The following is a 20,767-nucleotide window of genomic DNA, read 5'->3' as shown; positions in this document are numbered from 1 at the left end:
GATGTTACATTCAGGCTTCACCTCTTGTCGTCTCCTGACAGGTCATTAACTTCCAGGAGCCGGTCACCCTGGATTTCCTAGATGCGGAGCTGGAGGATGAGAATAAGGAAGAAGTAAGTGTCCGCTCCCGCATGCCCTGGCTCCTGCCTCTGGCGCGTCCTGGCTCCTGCCTCTGGCGTGTCCTGGCTCCTGCCTCTGGCGCGTCCTGGCTCCTGCCTCTGGCGCGTCCTGGCTCCTGCCTCTGGCGCGTCCTTGCTCCTGCCTCTGCGGTGTCCTGCCTCTGGCGTGTCCTGGCTCCTGCCTTTGGCGTGTCCTGGCTCCTGCCTCTGGCGTGTCCTGGCTCCTGCCTCTGGCGTGTCCTGGCTCCTGCCTCTGGCGTGTCCTGGCTCCTGCCTCTGGCGCGTCCTGGCTCCTGCCTCTGGCGCGTCCTGGCTCCTGCCTCTGGCGCGTCCTGGCTCCTGCCTCTGGCGCGTCCTGTCTCCTGCCTCTGGCGTGTCCTGGCGCCTGCCTCTGGCGTGTCCTTGCACCTGCGTCCTGGCTCCTGCCTCTGTCGGGTCCTGGCTCCTGCCTCTGGCGTGTCCTGGCGCCTGCCTCTGGCGTGTCCTGGCGCCTGCCTCTGGCGGGTCCTTGCTCCTGCCTCTGCGGTGTCCTGCCTCTGGCGTGTCCTGGCTCCTGCCTTTGGCGTGTCCTGGCTCCTGCCTCTGGCGTGTCCTGGCTCCTGCCTCTGGCGTGTCCTGGCTCCTGCCTCTGGCGTGTCCTGGCTCCTGCCTCTGGCGCGTCCTGGCTCCTGCCTCTGGCGCGTCCTGGCTCCTGCCTCTGGCGCGTCCTGGCTCCTGCCTCTGGCGCGTCCTGTCTCCTGCCTCTGGCGTGTCCTGGCGCCTGCCTCTGGCGTGTCCTTGCTCCTGCGTCCTGGCTCCTGCCTCTGTCGGGTCCTGGCTCCTGCCTCTGGCGTGTCCTGGCGCCTGCCTCTGGCGTGTCCTGGCGCCTGCCTCTGGCGGGTCCTGGCGCCTGCCTCTGGCGGGTCCTGGCGCCTGCCTCTGGCGGGTCCTGGCGCCTGCCTCTGGCGCGCCCTGCCTCTGGCGCGCCCTGGCTCCTGCCTCTGGCGGGCCCTGTCTCCTGCCTCTGGCGGGCCCTGTCTCCTGCCTCTGGCGGGTCCTGTCTCCTGCCTCTGGCGGGTCCTGTCTCCTGCCTCTGGCGGGTCCTGTCTCCTGCCTCTGGCGGGTCCTGTCTCCTGCCTCTGGCGCGTCCTGCCTCTGGCGCCTGCTCCCTAACACTATAGACAGCTTTATCGCCTTTGTATGTTTTACCAGATCCGAAGGAAGATGATTGACGGGTATGAAGGTCATCAGTTTATCAGGACGTCAGTGAAATCGTTGGATGAGGTAGGATGTTGGCGCAGTAACTAGTAATGGGGTGAGGGGTGGGAACAGGGACTATTGGACACTGGAGGGGGGGGGCAGTGAGGGGTGTCATGTTTTTGACGTTTGTCATGTTGATCTGTGTTGTTTGTCCCTCAGAGATACATTGATGAAGCAGAGCGGACCTACACGTACGCTCCGATACACAGCACTAATTACAGGTAAAGTGGGCACAAACTCACAGGGGCCACATCATTACTGCAGGTGACATAATGTTTTGGTGGAATTGCGGGGATTACGACGCTTACAGGGGCTGGTAAAATGCCCCGCACTCCCACAATGCTTCACTCTGCACAGGTCCAGCGTGCTGCTGCCATCTAGTGGACAAGTATAGTAACAGCAGACTGAGGCAGCCGTTCATTCAATGTCATGACTATAATCTGTGTATTATTGCCGGGTGGGGGGGATTATTATACAGAAGATTTCTACTTTCCACCTGAATGTACAGCAGTGCCCCCTACAGCAGAGCTTGTGTAATGATCTGAAGTGTCCGGTCCAGATGTGGTGTAATGTCCTAGATCTATCAGCTCCACAGTCCATGTCCTGCAGCATAAAGTCCTCACTGGACTGATCGATCCAACATGACACAGATATCCGGTCCTGACCACTGCTTTATAGGGACCTTATATCACCAGATCTGGGCTTCACCCCCTAAAATAAAACCCCTCAGTTGATATCAGTCCTGGAGTTGTCCTCGCTGGGTGGCATCTAATATGGCTGCCTTGAAATCTCCCATGGAGGTGGTCACCCAGCTGTCCTGGGGCCCTGAACTATCTGGTTATGCAGCGAGTATGGCAGAGGGGGATTCTGGGAAGGCTGGGTGACACCCCCGAGAGTGCTGCAATAGTGGTCCTATTGGTTGTCACCCAGCTTTCCCAAAAACTAACAAAGCCAGTGTGTATAATTACCGGGCGATGTGTAATGTCAGATGTCCGTCATGTGGGGTCAGTCCGCTGCAGAGAAGCTCTAATAATCAGGACGTTGTCCCTTTAAATATGTACTGGGAGTGCGGTGACGTGTAGTATTTGGCTGCTGAGCTCTGAACCTCTAGTAACATTTTCTCTTCCCCTCTCCCCTTGTTCCTTGTCCGCCCCCATTATCCGGCTTTTCTGCTGTTTTACCTTCTCTCCATTACCCACGTCTCCTCTCTCCCCCATTCTTTACCTTTTCTCCCCGCACTCCACCCCTTCCTCTCCTGCACCCCTCCTTCTCCTTCCCTCTCCTGCACCCCTCCCTCTCCCTCCCTCTCCTGTACCCCTCCTTCTCCCTCCCTCTCCTGTACCCCTCCTTCTCCCTCCCTCTCCTGTACCCCTCCTTCTCCCTCCCTCTCCTGTACCCCTCCTTCTCCCACCCTCTCCTGCGCCCCTCTTTCCTCTCCCGCACCCTTCTTTCCTCTCCTGCACCCCTATTTCTCCCTTTCCTGCACCCCTCTTTCTTCCTTCCTCTCCTGCACCCCTCTTTCTCCCTCTCCTGCACCCCTCTTTCTCCCTCTCCTGCACCCCTCTTTCTCCCTCTCCACCCCTCTTTCTCCCTCTCCTGCACCCCTCTTTCTCCCTCTTCCCTCCCCGCTTTCTCTGGTCTCATGCCGGCAGCCTGGGTCTGGTGTTGCCTCTGTACAGCTCCTATTACCTCCGTGCTAATCTGAGTGATCAGATCCTCCAGGTGCAGTGTAAGTTTCCCCTTTGCTTGTGTGTCTCCTAGTGAGTCCCCTTTTCCTGTCCCCCAGCTCACGCCTGCCTCCGGCCATCCCCCGGATTTATCATTGTTGAGGGGGGACATGTCTGGGGGTGAGGGCAGAAGTTGGCAGCATGCAGAGCCTGGCAGATACTCGCTGCCCGGGAGGTGTGTGCATGAGACTTCTCTGTTCATCTGAATCATAATGAATGTCTTTCAGTTTGATTCATTCAGATTAATCTCTGAATCAGATGCTGCTTCTGTTTCTTCCTGTCTCTTCCCCCCTCTATCTCTCTCTTTCTCTCTTCCTCTCTCTATTCCCCCCTCTATCTCTCTCTTCTCTCTTCCTCTCTCTATTCCCCCCTCTATCTCTCTCTCTTCCTCTCTCTCTTCTCTCCTTTCCCCCCTCTTTCTCTCTTCCTCTCTCTCTTCTTCTCTCTTCCTCTCTCTTTTCCCCCCTCTTTCTCTCTTCCTCTCTCTATTCCCCCCTCTTTCTCTCTTCCTCTCTTTCTCCCCCCTCTATCTCTCTCATCCTCTCTTTCTTCCCCCCTCTATCTCTTTCTCTCTTCCTGTCTCTCCCCCCTCTATCTCTCTCTCTCTTCCTGTCTCTCCCCCCCTCTATCTCTCTCTCTCTTCCTCTGACTTTTCCACCCCCTCTATCTCTCTTCCCCCCCCTCTATTTCTCTCTCTCTTCCTCTGTCTCTTCCCCCCTCTATCTCTCTCGTTCTCTCTTCCTCTTTCTTCCCCCCTCTATCTCTCTTCCTCTGTCTCTTCCCCCTCTATCTCTCTCTTTCTCTCTTCCTCTCTCTCTTCCCCCTCTATCTCTTCCTTTCTTTCGACCCCCCCCCCCTATATCTCTCTCACACCCACCAGCACTCTTTTATAAGTTCATAAATTCTTACTCTCACAATGGCTCTTACTCTCTCAAACTGTCTCTTCCGCTCTCACAGTGTCTCTTTTGCCTGCAGTCTCTCATACTGACATGGTCTCTTCCTTACTATCTTACACTGTCTCTTTATCTCTCTCACACATCTTATTCATTCTTTTCTCTGTTCTTCTATTCTCTCTTCCTCTTAGCTCCTTCCTCTTCCTCCCTCCTCTTTCTTCTCTTTTCCTTTTTCTCTCTTCCTCCTTTCCTCTTCTTTCCTAATCTTTCTCTACCTCTCTTATCCTTCCCCTTCCTCCTTTTTCTCATTTACATTTTATTTCCTCTGCTCCTTACTCTTCCTCTCTGATCCTCTCTCTTCCTCTTTCTTGTCTTCCTCTCTTCTTCTTTCTCTTGTCCTCTCTGATCCTTCTTCTTCCTTTCCTCTTGCTCTTCCTTTCTTCTCCTTCATCTTTCTTCCTCTCTGCTTCTTCCTCTTCCTACTCTCTTTTCCTCTCCCTCTTTGCTTGTTCCTCTGCTCCTTCCATTTTCTCTCTCACGTCTTCCTCTTTCTTTTTTCCTTTCTCTCTTCTCTTTAGTTCTTCCTCTGCTCTTTCCTCTTTCTCTTTACTTCTTCCTCTGCTCCTTCCTCTTTCTTTTTTTTCCTGTCTATGTTCCTTCTTCCTCTGCCTTCTTTCTCTCTGTTTCTTTCTCTTTTCCTTTCTTGCTTCTTATCTGCTTTTTCCTCTTCCTTTCTCTTTTTCTCTTCCTCCTCTTTCGCTCTTTTTCTTCCAGTTCCTTCTTTCTCTTTTCCTATCTCTGCTTCTTTCGCCTCTTTCTCTCTGCTCCTTCCTGTTCCTTCTTTCTCTCTGCTCCTTCCTCTTTCTCTCTGCTCCTTCCTCTCTCCTCTTTCTCTCTGCTCCTTCCTCTTTCTCTCTGCTCCTTCCTCTCTCCTCTTTCTCTCTGCTCCTTCCTCTTTCTCTCTGCTCCTTCCTCTTTCTCTCTGCTCCTTCCTCTTTCTCTCTGCTCCTTCCTCTTTCTCTCTGCTCCTTACTCTTGCTCTTCTTTCTCTCTGCTCCTTCTTCTTTCTCTCTGCTCCTTCCTCTTTCTCCCTGCTCCTTTCTCTCTGCTCCTTCCTCTTGCTCTTTTTTCTCTCTGCTCCTTCCTCCTCTTTCTCTCTGCTCCTTCCTCTTCCTCCTCTTTCTCTCTGCTCCTTCCTCCTCTTTCGCTCTGTTCCTTCCTCTTCCTCCTCTTTCGCTCTGCTCCTTCCTCCTCTTTCGCTCTGCTCCTTCCTCTTCCTCCTCTTTCTCTCTGCTCCTTCCTCTTCCTCCTCTTTCTCTCTGCTCCTTCCTCCTCTTTCTCTCTGCTCCTTCCTCCTCTTTCTCTCTGCTCCTTCCTCCTCTTTCTCTCTGCTCCTTCCTCCTCTTTCTCTCTGCTCCTTCCTCCTCTTTCTCTCTGCTCCTTCCTCCTCTTTCTCTCTGCTCCTTCCTCCTCTTTCTCTCTGCTCCTTCCTCCTCTTTCTCTCTGCTCCTTCCTCCTCTTTCTCTCTGCTCCTTCCTCCTCTTTCTCTCTGCTCCTTCCTCTTCCTCCTCTCTGCTCCTTCCTCTTCCTCCTCTCTGCTCCTTCCTCCTCTTTCTCTCTGCTCCTTCCTCTTTCTCTCTGCTCCTTCCTCTTCCTCCTCTTTCTCTCTGCTCCTTCCTCTTCCTCCTCTTTCTCTCTGCTCCTTCCTCTTCCTCCTCTTTCTCTCTGCTCCTTCTTCTTTCTCTCTGCTCCTTCCTCTTGCTCTTTTTTCTCTCTGCTCCTTCCTCTTGCTCTTTTTTCTCTCTGCTCCTTCCTCTTCCTCCTCTTTCTCTCTGCTCCTTCCTCTTCCTCCTCTTTCTCTCTGCTCCTTCCTCCTCTTTCTCTCTGCTCCTTCCTCCTCTTTCTCTCTGCTCCTTCCTCTTCCTCCTCTTTCTCTCTGCTCCTTAGTCGTCCTCCTCTTTCTCTCTGCTCCTTCCTCTTCCTCCTCTTTCTCTCTGCTCCTTCCTCCTCTTTCTCTTTTCCTTTCTCGCTTCTTACCTGCTTTTTCTCTCTTCCTCTTCTCTTTCTCTCCATTTCTCGTTTGCTGCTTATGTTTCATGGTGTTTCTTGCAAGATTTATTTTCTGTTTTGGTTTCAGTACAATTATGAAATACAATATTTTTATTCAATCCGCTCTTGAATAAAATATTGTTTGTAATGCCTCCTCCTTTCCACCCGTTCCTCCTTCTTTTTCTTTTGTGTTCTTTTTCTTTGTGTTGTTTTTCTGCCTCTGGTGGATTTTCACAGATCCAAACAAGAAAACTAAGGGCAAGTATATTCCAGCAATAGATCTTCCTGCCCCACAACCCACCACCCACCCGCCTGCCTGCCCGTCACCCTGCCCGTAATGCCTACTACCACCTCACAGAACCTGTCACACCTCCTCCTGTCTGTACCCTCCTGTCACCCCCGGACCTCCCTGTGTTATCTCACCACGTGGGATGAAGTGGGAACCTCGTCCATCCCTCCTCCTCTCCTGCATCCGTCCTCCTTATATTACTGCCTTCTCTGATCCCCTCAGTGATAATCAGCGCCATGTGGAGCCAGCAGCAGCTACGTATATATATATTTATGACAATATATATATAGAGAATGCGTGCGCACATGGCGGCAGCTGGTTTCTAGGCCCAATCTTGCTATGGTGATTAAGGGGTTAAATCAGGCAAGTAATGGTCAACCCTTTCTGACCTCCTCTATCTCCAGATGTCTCCTGCCCCTTTTCTTTTCTTGTTCCCCCATCGTCCTCCTGTCTGTCGCCCTCCTGTCTCCTTGTAAGTTCCCACCTGTTTCCTTTAGTCGTCCCCCCTTCTATCCACACAGTTGTCTTATGACCCATCCCCACCGGTTGTCTCCGTCCACTTCACCCCTCATCTGCCTTGCTGCCTCTCCGGCCACTTGCGATGGAGTTGTGGCCGTCATCTAGTTCTCATGAATGGGTATTAGTTTTGGTAACACCCGCCTCCCCGTTCCTCGTACACCTCTCACTCCTCCCCACTTCTTTTTTTCAGCACAAGCTGGGAGGGGGCCGTGCTGAGTGAGGGGAAGACCAGACAAGGGATCATTGGATATATATGGATTTGGGGGGTGGGGGTCTTCATTTAGTCACTTTGTACTTGGTTTGAGAGGATGAGTTTGTCCGGACCAGCACTGACCCCTGCAGCTTCTGCCTGACTCCCGGTGATCCTGTATTGGCAATGCTGATAAAACGATGGTAGCGTTCTGTAATCTCGCTCTACCCCCCCCCCCACTCCCGTCATCGCTTGCCCTTCCCCCACCCTGACCTCTATTAGAAGGTAACAGTCCAACCAGTTGCGTGTTTCCAGGCCACCCCACAGCTGCGCACCCCAGTGCATTGTGGGTGGTAAATTTGCGGCAACATCATATCGAAAAGGAAGAAAAAACTAATAGTAAAAATAAATCTTCTATTTGCATCGGAGACAATGAAAAATCCTTGTTTCCAATTTGAACCAGTTACCATGGACATGACGTACCAGTGATGCCGGCGTCTATGAGAGTGCCCCCAGTCCCCCACAATGCACTGTGCCTCCTGTCTGGCTGGCTCGTATGCTTGGACTGACTTGCTGGGTATCTCAGTGTGGCTTTGTAGGTGCCTGAATACAATATTTCTGTGCTCCCCGAATGGTCCAGTAGAACTTAGCACCCAAGTACCTAATGCATGTTTAATGGGCACTTATTAAGATCCAAGGGAACCGGCCACCTACCAGCTTAGTAAAGAGCGCTCTGTCTTTCCTGTATGCACACACATGCCAGCACACAATGAATGTAGCACACACTGCTGAAACTATGACTACCAAAATCTTATAGAGGTAAGTTGTCTTCATACCTATGACATACAGGAGCACGTACACCAAAATCTACAACCAATATTCTGCTGGTGGAGTCACTGTGTACATACATTACATTACTTATCCTGTACTGATCCTGAGTTACATCCTGTATTATACTCCAGAGCTGCACTCACTATTCTGCTGGTGGAGTCACTGTGTACATACATTACATTACTTATCCTGTACTGATCCTGAGTGACATCCTGTATTATACTCCAGAGCTGAACTCACTATTCTGCTGGTGGAGTCACTGTGTACATACATTACATTACTTATCCTGTACTGATCCTGAGTTATATTCTGTATTATACTCCAGAGCTGCACTCACTATTCTGCTGGTGGAGTCACTGTGTACATACATTACATTACTTATCCTGTACTGATCCTGAGTTACATCCTGTATTATACTCCAGAGCTGCGCTCACTATTCTGCTGGTGGAGTCACAGTGTACATACATTACATTACTTATCCTATACTGATCCGGAGTTACATCCTGTATTATACTCCAGAGCTGCACTCACTATTCTGCTGGTGGGGTCACTGTGTACATACATTACATTACTTATCCTGTACTGATCCCGAGTTATATCCTGTATTATACTCCAGAGCTGCACTCACTATTCTGCTGGTGGAGTCACTGTGTACATACATTACATTACTTATCCTGTACTGATCCTGAGTTACATCCTGTATTATACTCCAGAGCTGCACTCACTATTCTGCTGGTGGAGTCACTGTGTACATACATTACATTACTTATCCTGTACTGATCCTGAGTTACATCCTGTATTATACTCCAGAGCTGCACTCACTATTCTGCTGGTGGAGTCACTGTGTACATACATTACATTACTTATCCTGTACTGATCCTGAGTTACATCCTGTATTATACTCCAGAGCTGCACTCACTATTCTGCTGGTGGAGTCACTGTGTACATACATTACATTACTTATCCTGTACTGATCCTGAGTTACATCCTGTATTATACTCCAGAGCTGCACTCACTATTCTGCTGGTGGAGTCACTGTGTACATACATTACTTATCCTGTACTGATCCGAGTTACATCCTGTATTATACTCCAGAGCTGCACTCACTATTCTGCTGGTGGAGTCACTGTGTACATACATTACATTACTTATCCTGTACTGATCCTGAGTTATATCCTGTATTATACTCCAGAGCTGCACTCACTATTCTGCTGGTGGAGTCACTGTGTACATACATTACATTACTTATCCTGTACTGATCCTGAGTTACATCCTGTATTATACTCCAGAGCTGCACTCACTATTCTGCTGGTGGAGTCACTGTGTACATACATTACATTACTTATCCTGTACTGATCCTGAGTTACATCCTGTATTATACTCCAGAGCTGCACTCACTATTCTGCTGGCGGAGTCACTGTGTACATACATTACTTATCCTGTACTGATCCTGTTTTATATCCTGTATTATACTCCAGAGCTGCACTCACTATTCTGCTGGTGGAGTCACTGTGTACATACATTACATTACTTATCCTGTACTGATCCTGAGTTACATCCTGTATTATACTCCAGAGCTGCACTCACTATTCTGCTATATCATTATGACACTTTCCAGAATGCAAATCACCAAAGCAAGCTCTGAGCAGACACTAAACAAGCAGGAAACGCTGGAAAATATCAGCTCTGAGGAATTTAGAATAGTGAGTGCAGCTCTGGAGTATAATACAGGATAAGCAATGTAGTGTGTGTGTGTGTGTGTGTGTGTATATATATGTGTGTGTGTGTGTGTGTGTGTATATGTGTGTGTGTGTGTGTGTGTATACATATGTGTGTGTGTGTGTGTGTGTGTGTGTGTGTGTGTGTGTGTGTGTGTGTGTGTGTATATATATGTGTGTGTGTGTGTGTGTGTGTGTGTATGTATATATATATATATATATATATATATACTATGCAAAACTGTTAGGCAGTTGAGGAGAAATGCTGTAAAGTAAAAATGCTTTCATAATAGAGGTGTTAATAGTTTTTTCTTTATTAATTAACAAAATGCCAAGTGAATGGACAGAAGAGAAATTTAAATCGCATCAATATTTGGTGTGACCGCCCTTTTGCCTTCAGTACAGCATCAATTCTTCTAGGTACTTGCACAGTTTTTGCAGGAACTCAGCCGGGAGGTTGTTCCACATTTTGGAGAACTAAGTGCAGATCTTCTGTGGATGTCGCTGCCTCACGTCCTCCTGTCTCTTCATGTGATCCCAGACGTAGAGATCAGGGCTCTGGGGGCCACATCAACACTTCCAGGACTGTGTGTTCTTCTTTTCTCTGGAAATAGTTCTTAATGACATGAGCCGGATGTTGGGGGTTGTTGTTCTGCTGCAGAATAAATTTGGGGCCAATCAGACGCCTACCTGATGGTATTACATGATGGATAAGTATCTGCCTTTATTTCTCAGCATTGAGGACACCAATAATCCCGACCAAATCCCAAACTCCATTTACCGAAATGCAGCCCCCAAACTTGCCAGGACCCTCCACCATCTTCACTGCTGCCTGCAGACCCTCATTATTATACCGCTCTCCAGGACCCTCCACCATCTTCACTGCTACCTGCAGACCCTCATTATTGTACCGCTCTCCAGGACCCCCCACCATCTTCACTGCTGCCTGCAGACCCTCATTATTGTACCGCTCTCCAGGACCCTCCACCATCTTTACTGCTACCTGCAGACCCTCATTATTGTACCGCTCTCCAGGACCCTCCACCATGCTTCACTGCTGCCTGCAGACCCTCATTATTGTACCGCTCTCCAGGACCCTCCACCATGCTTCACTGCTGCCTGCACACCCTCATTATACCACTCTCCAGGACCCTCCACCATCTTCACTACTGCCTGCAGACCCTCATTATACCACTCTCCAGGACCCTCCACCATCTTCACTGCTGCCTGTAGACCCTCATTATTGTACCGCTCTCCAGGAGCCTCCACCATGCTTCACTGCTGCCTGCAGACCCTCATTATTGTACCGCTCTCCAGGAGCCTCCACCATCTTCACTGCTGCCTGCATTCCCTCATTATTGTCCCGCTCTCCAGGACTCTCCACCATCTTCACTACTGCCTGCAGACCCTCATTATTGTTCCGCTCTCCAGGACCCTCCACCATGCTTCACTGCTGCCTGCAGACCCTCATTATTTTACCGCTCTCCAGGACCCTCCACCATCTTCACTGCTGCCTGTAGACCCTCATTATTGTACCGCTCTCCAGGAGCCTCCACCATCTTCACTGCTGCCTGCAGACCCTCATTATTTTACCGCTCTCCAGGACCCTCCACCATCTTCACTGCTGCCTGCAGACCCTCATTATTTTACCGCTCTCCAGGACCCTCCACCATCTTCACTGCTGCCTGCAGACCCTCATTATTGTCCCTCTCCTGCCCTTCGGAGAACAAACTTCCGCCATCTGTTACACCAAATATTTCACATTTTACTCATCCGTCCAGAGCACCTGCTGCCATTTTTCTGCCCCCCAGTTCCTGTGTTTTGGTGCATAGTTGTGTCGCTTGGTCTTGTTTCCACGTGGAAGGTTTGGCTTTTTGGCCGCAATTCTTCCATGAAGACCACTCCTGGCCAGACTTCTCCGCACAGTAGATGGGTGTCCCGGGGTTCCACTGGTTTCTGCCAGTTCTGAGCTGATGGCACTGCTGGAAATCTTCTGATCTAGAAGGGAAGTAAGAATGATGTGTTTTTATGATCTGCTGCAATGTTTCCTTGGCTGACCACTGCGTCTATGATCCTCAATGTTGCCCGTTTCTTTGTGCTTCCTCAAAAAAGCTTGAACAGAACATCTTGGAACCCCCCCCCCCCCCCTGTCTGCTGTGATATCTTTGCCTGGGAGAGACCTTGCTGATGCAGTATATCTACCTTGTGTCTTGTTGCTGTGCTCAGTCATGGTGGAGCTGTGACATGAAATTGCCTTCTACACCATCACCTTTGTAGCAGAGTTTGGCTGTTGCCTCCCAGTTTTAATCCTCTACACAGCTGTTTCTATTACAGTTAATGAATGTCTTACAACCTACATATGAATATAATGATCGTTATCACCTGTTTGGTAGAATTGGTTAATCCTACACCTGACTATAATCCTACAAAATCCAGGAATCTGTGCAAATACCTAGAAGAAGTGATGCTGTTCTGAAGACAAAGGGGGGGGGGGGGTCACACCAAATATTGATTTTTTAAATTTAATTTCTCTTCTGTTCATTCACTTTGCATTTTGTCAATTGATGAAAAAAAAAATATTAACATTTCTATTTTTAAGGCATTCTTACTTAATTTTTCCACAACCACCTAAAACGTTTGCACAGTTCTGTGTGTGTGTGTGTGTATATATATATATATGTATGCGTGTTTATATATAATATATATCATATAGACGCTGCAATCTATGTAGAATAGAGAAGGCAACCCACACATTGAACTTAGAGGGGGTCGTCCACTTTCAGCAAATTCATGTTACTTTTTGTATAATTATTTTATACGGTTTTAAAATGTACTTTCTGTATTAATTCCTTACGGTTTTCAAGATCTCTGCTTGCAATCATTCAATAGGAATCTTTATTGTTTACTTCCAGTGGATAAAATTCTGTCCATGGTCAGGAGATGGACGCACAGGTGCATGGCTCGTTACAGTTACGGTATGTGTATCAGCAGTGTCTTCTAACGATCCCAGCACCTGTGTGTCCATCACCTGACCCTGTACCGATCCCAGCACCTGTGTGTCCATCACCTGACCCTGTACCGATTCCAGCACCTGTGTGTCCATCACCTGACCCTGTACCGATTCCAGCACCTGTGTGTCCATCACCTGACCCTGTACCGATTCCAGCACCTGTGTGTCCATCACCTGACCCTGTACCGATTCCAGCACCTGTGTGTCCATCACCTGACCCTGTACCGATTCCAGCAACTGTGTGTCCATCACCTGACCATGTACTGATTCCAGCACCTGTGTGTCCCATTACCTGACCCTGTACTGATTCCAGCACCCGTGTGTCCCATTACCTGACCCTGTACTGATTCCAGCACCCGTGTGTCCCATTACCTGACCCTGTACTGATTCCAGCACCTGTGTCCATCACCTGACCCTGTACCGATTCCAGCACCTGTGTGTCCCATTACCTGACCCTGTACCGATTCCAGCACCTGTGTGTCCATCACCTGACCCTGTACCGATTCCAGCACCTGTGTGTCCATCACCTGACCCTGTACCGATTCCAGCACCTGTGTGTCCATCACCTGACCATGTACCGATACTAGCACCTGTGTGTCCCATTACCTGACCCTGTACCTATTCCAGCACCTGTGTGTCCATCACCTGACCCTGTACCTATTCCAGCACCTGTGTGTCCATCACCTGACCCTGTACCGATTCCAGCACCTGTGTGTCCATCACCTGACCCTGTACCGATTCCAGCACCTGTGTGTCCATCACCTGACCCTGTACCGATTCCAGCACCTGTGTGTCCATCACCTGACCATGTACTACTGATTCCAGCACCTGTGTGTCCCATCACCTGACCCTGTACCGATTCCAGCACCTGTGTGTCCATCACCTGACCATGTACTACTGATTCCAGCACCTGTGTGTCCCATTACCTGACCCTGTACTGATTCCAGCACCTGTGTGTCCATTACCTGACCCTGTACCGATTCCAGCACCTGTGTGTCCATCACCTGACCATGTACTACTGATTCCAGCACCTGTGTGTCCCATCACCTGACCCTGTACCGATTCCAGCACCTGTGTGTCCATCACCTGACCATGTACTACTGATTCCAGCACCTGTGTGTCCCATTACCTGACCCTGTACTGATTCTAGCACCTGTGTGACCATCACATGACCATCAGCAGAATTATATCCACTGGAAGTAAACAATGAATGTTTCTGATTAACAGCAAGCAGAGATCTTGAAAACTGTAAGGAATTAATACAGAAAGTAAATTGGAAAACTATAACTTTTAATTATGCAAAAAAAATAACATTCATTTGCTTAAACAGGACCTCCTCTTTTCACCTGTTACACTCCGTTATCAACACATTTACATCATTCAGCTAAATCCTTTTTTGCTTTAATTTAATTCAACCAATACTTTGAGATGATGAGTGGAATCTCCCGAGGACCCCTGATCTAAGACACCGGTGAGAAGGAACAGTAAATGTAGATAAAACACAAGGCAGCCGCTCTGAATACACAAGACTAACGCAGCAACCCTGGAGGACGATGGGGATCGCATGTGAGGCAGAGGACGTGGCTGCTCTGTGATCCGTGGCTGCTCTGTGGTCCGTGGCTGCTCTGTGGTCCGTGGCTGCTCTGTGGTCCGTGGCTGCTCTGTTGTCCTTGGAAAGAGGGGTCTTTAGTATTGGGTGAGGAGAACCTCGTAGGACTCTTCTCTCCAGGAACTGATTTGATAGCAAACATGAGGATGGAATCCCTAGGGACCCAAGGGTTATGGATAGGGACATGAAGGAGAAGCTTTGCTATGGGGCCCCTCGCTTCTACACCCCTGCAGGTGACATTCTCCAGACAAATCGTAAAGTCAGACCTTGTGCAGCGTTCGGCTCTGCTCCACCAGTATTTTGCAGGTTGTTTTAGAATTAGTGGTGTAGTACAGCACAGGTGTAAGGCCGGTGCAGCGAGCGCCGATCAGCGAGATTTTATTGATCGGCGCTCGTTTGTCCCTGTCACACGGAGCTATGGATGGGGAGGAGCGGTCGTTACTCCGATCCCGCGTCCCCATACGTTATCATCATGTCGGCAGCGTGTCCCCCTGTTTACACACCAAGACGATACAACCGGCAGATGATCCGGCGTTTGCTCGTTCATCTGGTGATCGCTGATCTGTTTACACCGGACAATTATCAGCAACGAGCGTTATAGGAACTAATGATCTGCCCGATAATCGTCCTGTGTAAAGGTCACGTGACAGATGCGTCCTTAGAAATAAGATATTTTTGTGCTGAGCTTTGCTCATTCCTGGGACATCAGAAACTTTCACAATAGGGAATAACCGCAGCAGGAGATTGTGACCTCAAGAAGAGACGTCTCCTGTAATTACACCCAGGACCTGGCCCTCGTGAAAATGAATTACACAGTGACTCGGTGACGAGCACCCAGGGCCAAAGAAATCGGAGCCAGTTGCATTGTGCGCTGTGAGTCGCCTGCAGAATATTGCTCAATATGGTGGAAACCAAACAATGGTGCAGAATAAGGGACAAGTGACGTCGACAGGTTCTGGGTCCTCTCCTTGGCTTAGGCCCCATGCACACGACCGTTATTTTAATCCGTAATTACGGATAAAATTGCGGACCCATTTCTATAGACCACGGACACCTTTCCGTATATTTACGGATGTGTGTCCAGGCCGTAGAAATGATCCATAAATTATAGAACATGTCCTATTCTTGGCACGGACTCGCCCATAGAAGTCTTAGGGTGCTTCTGTAATTGCGGACGGCTACGGATGTGTATCTGTAGCTGTCGGATCCGTATTTGCGGACATTAAAACCTGTACCGTCGTGTTCATGGGGCCTTAGCCTGTATTTCCAGCGATGGACATCGGGTGGCGCTGTCCAGTGCCCAGTCATTAAGTAGGCTGCACATTTAGCACTAGGTTTGGTGGCGCTTCAAGAAGCACAAGGGGTTGAGCTCCTTCCCACTTCAGAGATACAGAGGGTCGTCATCCCACATACACACCAACACCCCATCACTTCGTAACCTTCCAGCTGTCACACTACAAGTCCCAGCATGCCTTACAGACTCAGTCAGGGAGCCCCAGGTTGCTTACGACACCTCATAGAAACGTTCAGCTCATTCCTCATGTGAAACACTTGGGCGATTCTTCCTCCTTATCTTCTTTCCACTTCATTGACTTCCATTGTTTAACCCAAAGGTTGTTTACTTGACCTCGCGGCCATATCACGTTCCTTCCATACATCCTGGTGCCAACCACACAGAGCGAGGGTTCCCCTACATACCACCCATTATAGGAGCGTCTCTCCCCTTCGTAAGACCCCACACAGGGTGTGATCCCCCTATGTGGACAGCGTGGACGCATCAATCCTCTCACTTGCTGGATAATTCTTTTTATCTGTTACAGATTTTGAGTCCCTGATGCCGAACACCTTTGAGTCTGAGGGCCGGGTGTTCTTGGCTCCAAGGTAACGTAACGGTCGTAGTGCATCTCTTCTCCTTCCACTTCATCCCTGTACCCCGTCTATTTGGCTCTTTTTTTACCTTTAAGAGAACCTGTCACCAATTCTGCTCCCAATAAATAAAGGCCACGCTACTATCCCTCAAAATGCTAATAAGGGAACTAAAGCCCCACCCACAGGACTCCTTAGAAATAGGTAGAGTCCTGTTCCCTCTGTGAGCCAATCAGTAGAGCTGGGATAGATCACATGACTTATTCACCTGCATCCGTCAGGGAGGTGGGGGCTAGCTTTTCTGCCCCTTGATTGGCATTTCTGGGGATCTTTTTATTGGGTGCCACTTATTCTGCCATGAAAGTTCATCACAAAGATGCCGGAACCTGTAGGAATCTGTCCCCGTGACCCTTATTCTTCACTCAGTCTCTGATCTTCTCTCCTCGGTTCCCACTTGATGTCTTATTATTCTGTCTTCTCCATATTTTGCATGTTCCTGTCTGACGTTCGGCTTCCTCCTCCTCTCCACCTCCCGCCGGCGCCTCACAGACAATACTGCCAGGACCTGGAACAGTCCGAAAACAACACAGAGTTCTTGTTGAATTTCATTTCACTCATGGAGAAAGTGACACCAGACTCCAAGCAGTGTAAGTACCGTAGATGAACAGAGTGATGTGGTGGATGATGGGGGTAATGGCTGATCCGGTGGATAATGGGGGTAATGGCTGATCCAGTGGATGATGGGGTAATGGCTGATCCGGTGGATGATGGTGGTAATGGCTGATCCGGTGGATGATGGGGGTAATGGCTGATCCGGTGGATGATGGGGGTAATGGCTGATCTGGTAGATGATGGTGGTAATGTCTGATCTGGTGGATGATGGTGGTAATGGCCGATCTGGTGGATGATGGTGGTAATGGCTGATCTGGTGGATGATTGTGGTAATGGCTGATGTGGATGGTAATGGCTGATGTGGATGATGGTGGAGGCTGATGTGGATGGTAATGGCTGATCTGGTGGATGATGATGGTAATGGCTGATGTGGATGGTAATGGCTGATGTGGATGGTAATGGCTGATGTGGATGTAATGGCTGATGTGGATGTAATGGCTGATGTGGATGGTAATGGCTGATGTGGATGGTAATGGCTGATGTGGATGTAATGGCTGATGTGGATGGTAATGGCTGATCTGGTGGATGATGATGGTAATGGCTGATGATGATGGTAATGGCTGATGTGGATGGTAATGGCTGATGATGATGGTAATGGCTGATGATGATGGTAATGGCTGATGTGGATGGTAATGGCTGATGTGGATGGTAATGGCTGATGTGGATGGTAATGGCTGATGTGGATGGCAATGGCTGATGTGGATGGTAATGGCTGATCTGGTGGATGATGATGGTAATGGCTGATCTGGTGGATGATGGTGGTAATGGCTGATTTGGATGGTAATGGCTGATGTGGATGATGGTGGAGGCTGATGTGGATGGTAATGGCTTATCTGGTGGATGATGATGGTAATGGCTGATGTGGATGGTAATGGCTGATGTGGATGGTAATGGCTGATGTGGATGGTAATGGCTGATGTGGATGGTAATGGCTGATCTGGTGGATGATGGTGGTAATGGCTGATCTGGTGAATGATGGTGGTAATGGCTGATGTGGATGGTAATGGCTGATGTGGATGGTAATGGCTGATGTGGATGGTAATGGCAGATCTGGTGGATGATGGTGGTAATGGCTGATCTGGTGAATGATGGTGGTAATGGCTGATGTGGATGGTAATGGCTGATGTGGATGGTAATGGCTGATGTGGATGGTAATGGCAGATCTGGTGGATGATGGTGGTAATGGCTGATCTGGTGGATGATGGTGGTAATGTCTGATCTGGTGGATGATGGTGGTAATGGTCGATCTGGTGGATGATGGTGGTAATGGCTGATCTGGTGGATGATGGTGGTAATGGCTGATCTGGTGGATGACGGTGGTAATGGCTGATTTGGATGGTAATGGCTGATGTGGATGATGGTGGAGGCTGATGTGGATGGTAATGGCTTATCTGGTGGATGATGGTAATGGCTGATGTGGATGGTAATGGCTGATGTGGATGGTAATGGCTGATGTGGTTAGGAAAGGGGAGAGATGACATTGTTGTCCTCTTCTCATCAGGTGACAGCTTTCTCCTGCATAACCTAATCCTAGATACGGGCATCACGCGGGATCTGGCTGACCGTGTCTGGAGAGACAAGGACCTTCTCACGTGAGGAAACGCAATGTCTGGTGTTACCCACAATGCAATGGCTTTGACTTCATGGAAACACCATAAAGAGTAGTCCCACCCAGTCATAAATAGAAGTTCTATCGGGAGGACTCGTGTTCATTGATGATGGATCTTTAGGATCACACCACATCAAGAAGTGACCAGATAAATATGGCATAAATATGTGACCCCCACCCCCCACATAACAAGGGTCATCCACTCAGCATAGTCTTCATGCTAGGACTATGTGGCACTTCTTAAAGTGCTCCTCGCAGCTTTACTTCCCGCCATGATCACACATCCCATTAGTTGACGATTTACAGCTATGACTAGTACAGAGACCACTTTGGTGACGGACACGATGACGCCTCCTGTTCTCTACATAACTAGTTCTCCTCATCACAGGTACGGGCTCCTCGCCGTCTTTTCTGCTACAGATGGAGGCATAACCCGAGTGTTCCCCAACAAGTGAGTGGCCCAGTCTAGAACATTTCTGCAAATATTCAATTGTAAAACGTAGAACTCTGAACTCCACGGCAGACGATATTTACTCTTGGAGGTCTGCACCCTGAGGGGTTCATGCAGCATGAATGTCAGCTGGCCATGGGTTCAAAGTGTCTGCACCATCTCTGTTTTCTCAAAGTCTTCTTTCTGTTTTCAGGGCCGCAGATGACTGGACAGAGGACATGGAACCTCATAATTCCACGTTTTACAGAAGAAGTCTGGACAACAAGGGCTATATATTCCGAGCACCCTATAGAGAATGTAAGTTATGTCCATTAGTGGAGGTGAAGAACACAGGAGGAGAAGATAAGTATGCAGGATCTTGGTAGATGAGGATGATTGTAATGACAATGAAGTTGAGGGATGACAGAGAGGCGCATGTGAGGTAAAGACCAAAGTAAGGAACAGGAAAGTGAAAGATGGGGGTGAGGAACATGGGAGCTGAGGACAAGAAGAAGGAGTGAGGGATGGGGGTGAGGAACATGAGAGCTGAGGATAGAAGGAGTGAGGGATGGGGGTGAGGAACATGGGAGCTGAGGATAGGAGTGAGGGATGGGGGTGAGGAACATGGGAGCTGAGGATAGAAGGAGTGAGGGATGGGGGTGAGGAACATGGGAGCTGAGGATAGGAGTGAGGGATGGGGGTGAGGAACATGGGAGCTGAGGATAGAAGGAGTGAGGGATGGGAGCTGAGGATAGAAAGAGTGAGGGATGGGGGTGAGGAACATGGGAGCTGAGGACAAGAAGAAGGAGTGAGGGATGTGAGCTGAGGATAGAAGGAGTGAGGGATGGGGGTGAGGAACATGGGAGCTGAGGACAAGAAGAAGGAGTGAGGGATGTGAGCTGAGGATAGAAGGAGTGAGGGATGGGGGTGAGGAACATGGGAGCTGAGGATAGAAGGAGTGAGGGATGGGGGTGAGGAACATGGGAGCTGAGGATAGAAGGAGTGAGGGATGGGGGTGAGGAACATGGGAGCTGAGGATAGAAGGAGTGAGGGATGGGGGTGAGGAACATGGGAGCTGAGGATAGAAGGAGTGAGGGATGGGGGTGAGGAACATGGGAGCTGAGGATAGAAGGAGTGAGGGATGGGGGTGAGGAACATGGGAGCTGAGGATAGAAGGAGTGAGGGATGGGGGTGAGGAACATGGGAGCTGAGGATAGAAGGAGTGAGGGATGGGGGTGAGGAACATGGGAGCTGAGGATAGAAGGAGTGAGGGATGGGGGTGAGGAACATGGGAGCTGAGGATAGAAGGAGTGAGGGATGGGGGTGAGGAACATGGGAGCTGAGGATAGAAGGAGTGAGGGATGGGGGTGAGGAACATGGGAGCTGAGGACAAGAAGAAGGAGTGAGGGATGGGGGTGAGGAACATGGGAGCTTAGGATAGGAGTGAGGGATGGGGGTGAGGAATATGGGAGCTGAGGATAGAAGGAGTGAGGGATGGGGGTGAGGAACATGGGAGCTGAGGATAGAAGGAGTGAGGGATGGGGGTGAGGAACATGGGAGCTGAGGACAAGAAGAAGGAGTGAGGGATGGGGGTGAGGAACATGGGAGCTTAGGATAGGAGTGAGGGATGGGGGTGAGGGAGCTGCGGAAAGAAGATAGGAATATATAAGTGAAGGATGAGGAACACAGGAGGAGAGGACAAGAGGAATGAGGGTGAGAAAGATGGGAGGCGAAGAAGGAATATGTAGTGATAGATGAGGGTGAGGACAGAAGGAAGGAATATGTAGTGTGGGAGGAGGGTGAAAAAAAGGAAGAAGTAATTCCCTGTGTTTCTTGTCAGCTGGTTATCGACCATCAGATTTGGAGAATAACACGGTGGGGATTCTGGTGAGCACCGCTGTGGACCTAGAGATTGACGGCAGGAAACTTAAACCTGCAGGTGATTTAAGTGTCTGGGACTATGGGGGGCGCTGTGTGCAGCCTGTTTGAGGTCGGTC

At 49.6% G+C, this 20,767-nt stretch overlaps 1 protein-coding gene across 1 annotated transcript in view; it reads left to right on the top strand.

Moving 5' to 3' along the window:
* Positions 1-20,767, top strand: part of CACNA2D2 (calcium voltage-gated channel auxiliary subunit alpha2delta 2) — a 98,353-nt gene that overhangs the window by 67,943 nt on the left and 9,643 nt on the right. Inside the window, exons 17-27 of the mRNA XM_075832534.1 lie at positions 42-113; positions 1,311-1,382; positions 1,518-1,579; positions 3,011-3,087; positions 6,265-6,285; positions 16,014-16,074; positions 16,609-16,706; positions 18,233-18,323; positions 18,729-18,791; positions 18,985-19,088; positions 20,611-20,709. Of these exons, the coding sequence (XP_075688649.1) occupies positions 42-113; positions 1,311-1,382; positions 1,518-1,579; positions 3,011-3,087; positions 6,265-6,285; positions 16,014-16,074; positions 16,609-16,706; positions 18,233-18,323; positions 18,729-18,791; positions 18,985-19,088; positions 20,611-20,709 (820 nt within the window). The remainder of the gene's footprint in view (positions 1-41; positions 114-1,310; positions 1,383-1,517; positions 1,580-3,010; positions 3,088-6,264; positions 6,286-16,013; positions 16,075-16,608; positions 16,707-18,232; positions 18,324-18,728; positions 18,792-18,984; positions 19,089-20,610; positions 20,710-20,767) is intronic.

Source organism: Rhinoderma darwinii, chromosome 7, assembly GCF_050947455.1.
Source record: "Rhinoderma darwinii isolate aRhiDar2 chromosome 7, aRhiDar2.hap1, whole genome shotgun sequence".
Lineage (NCBI taxonomy): Eukaryota > Metazoa > Chordata > Amphibia > Anura > Rhinodermatidae > Rhinoderma > Rhinoderma darwinii.
Note: the sequence above shows the minus strand (reverse complement) of the source record. Positions and strands in the feature narration are given on the sequence as shown.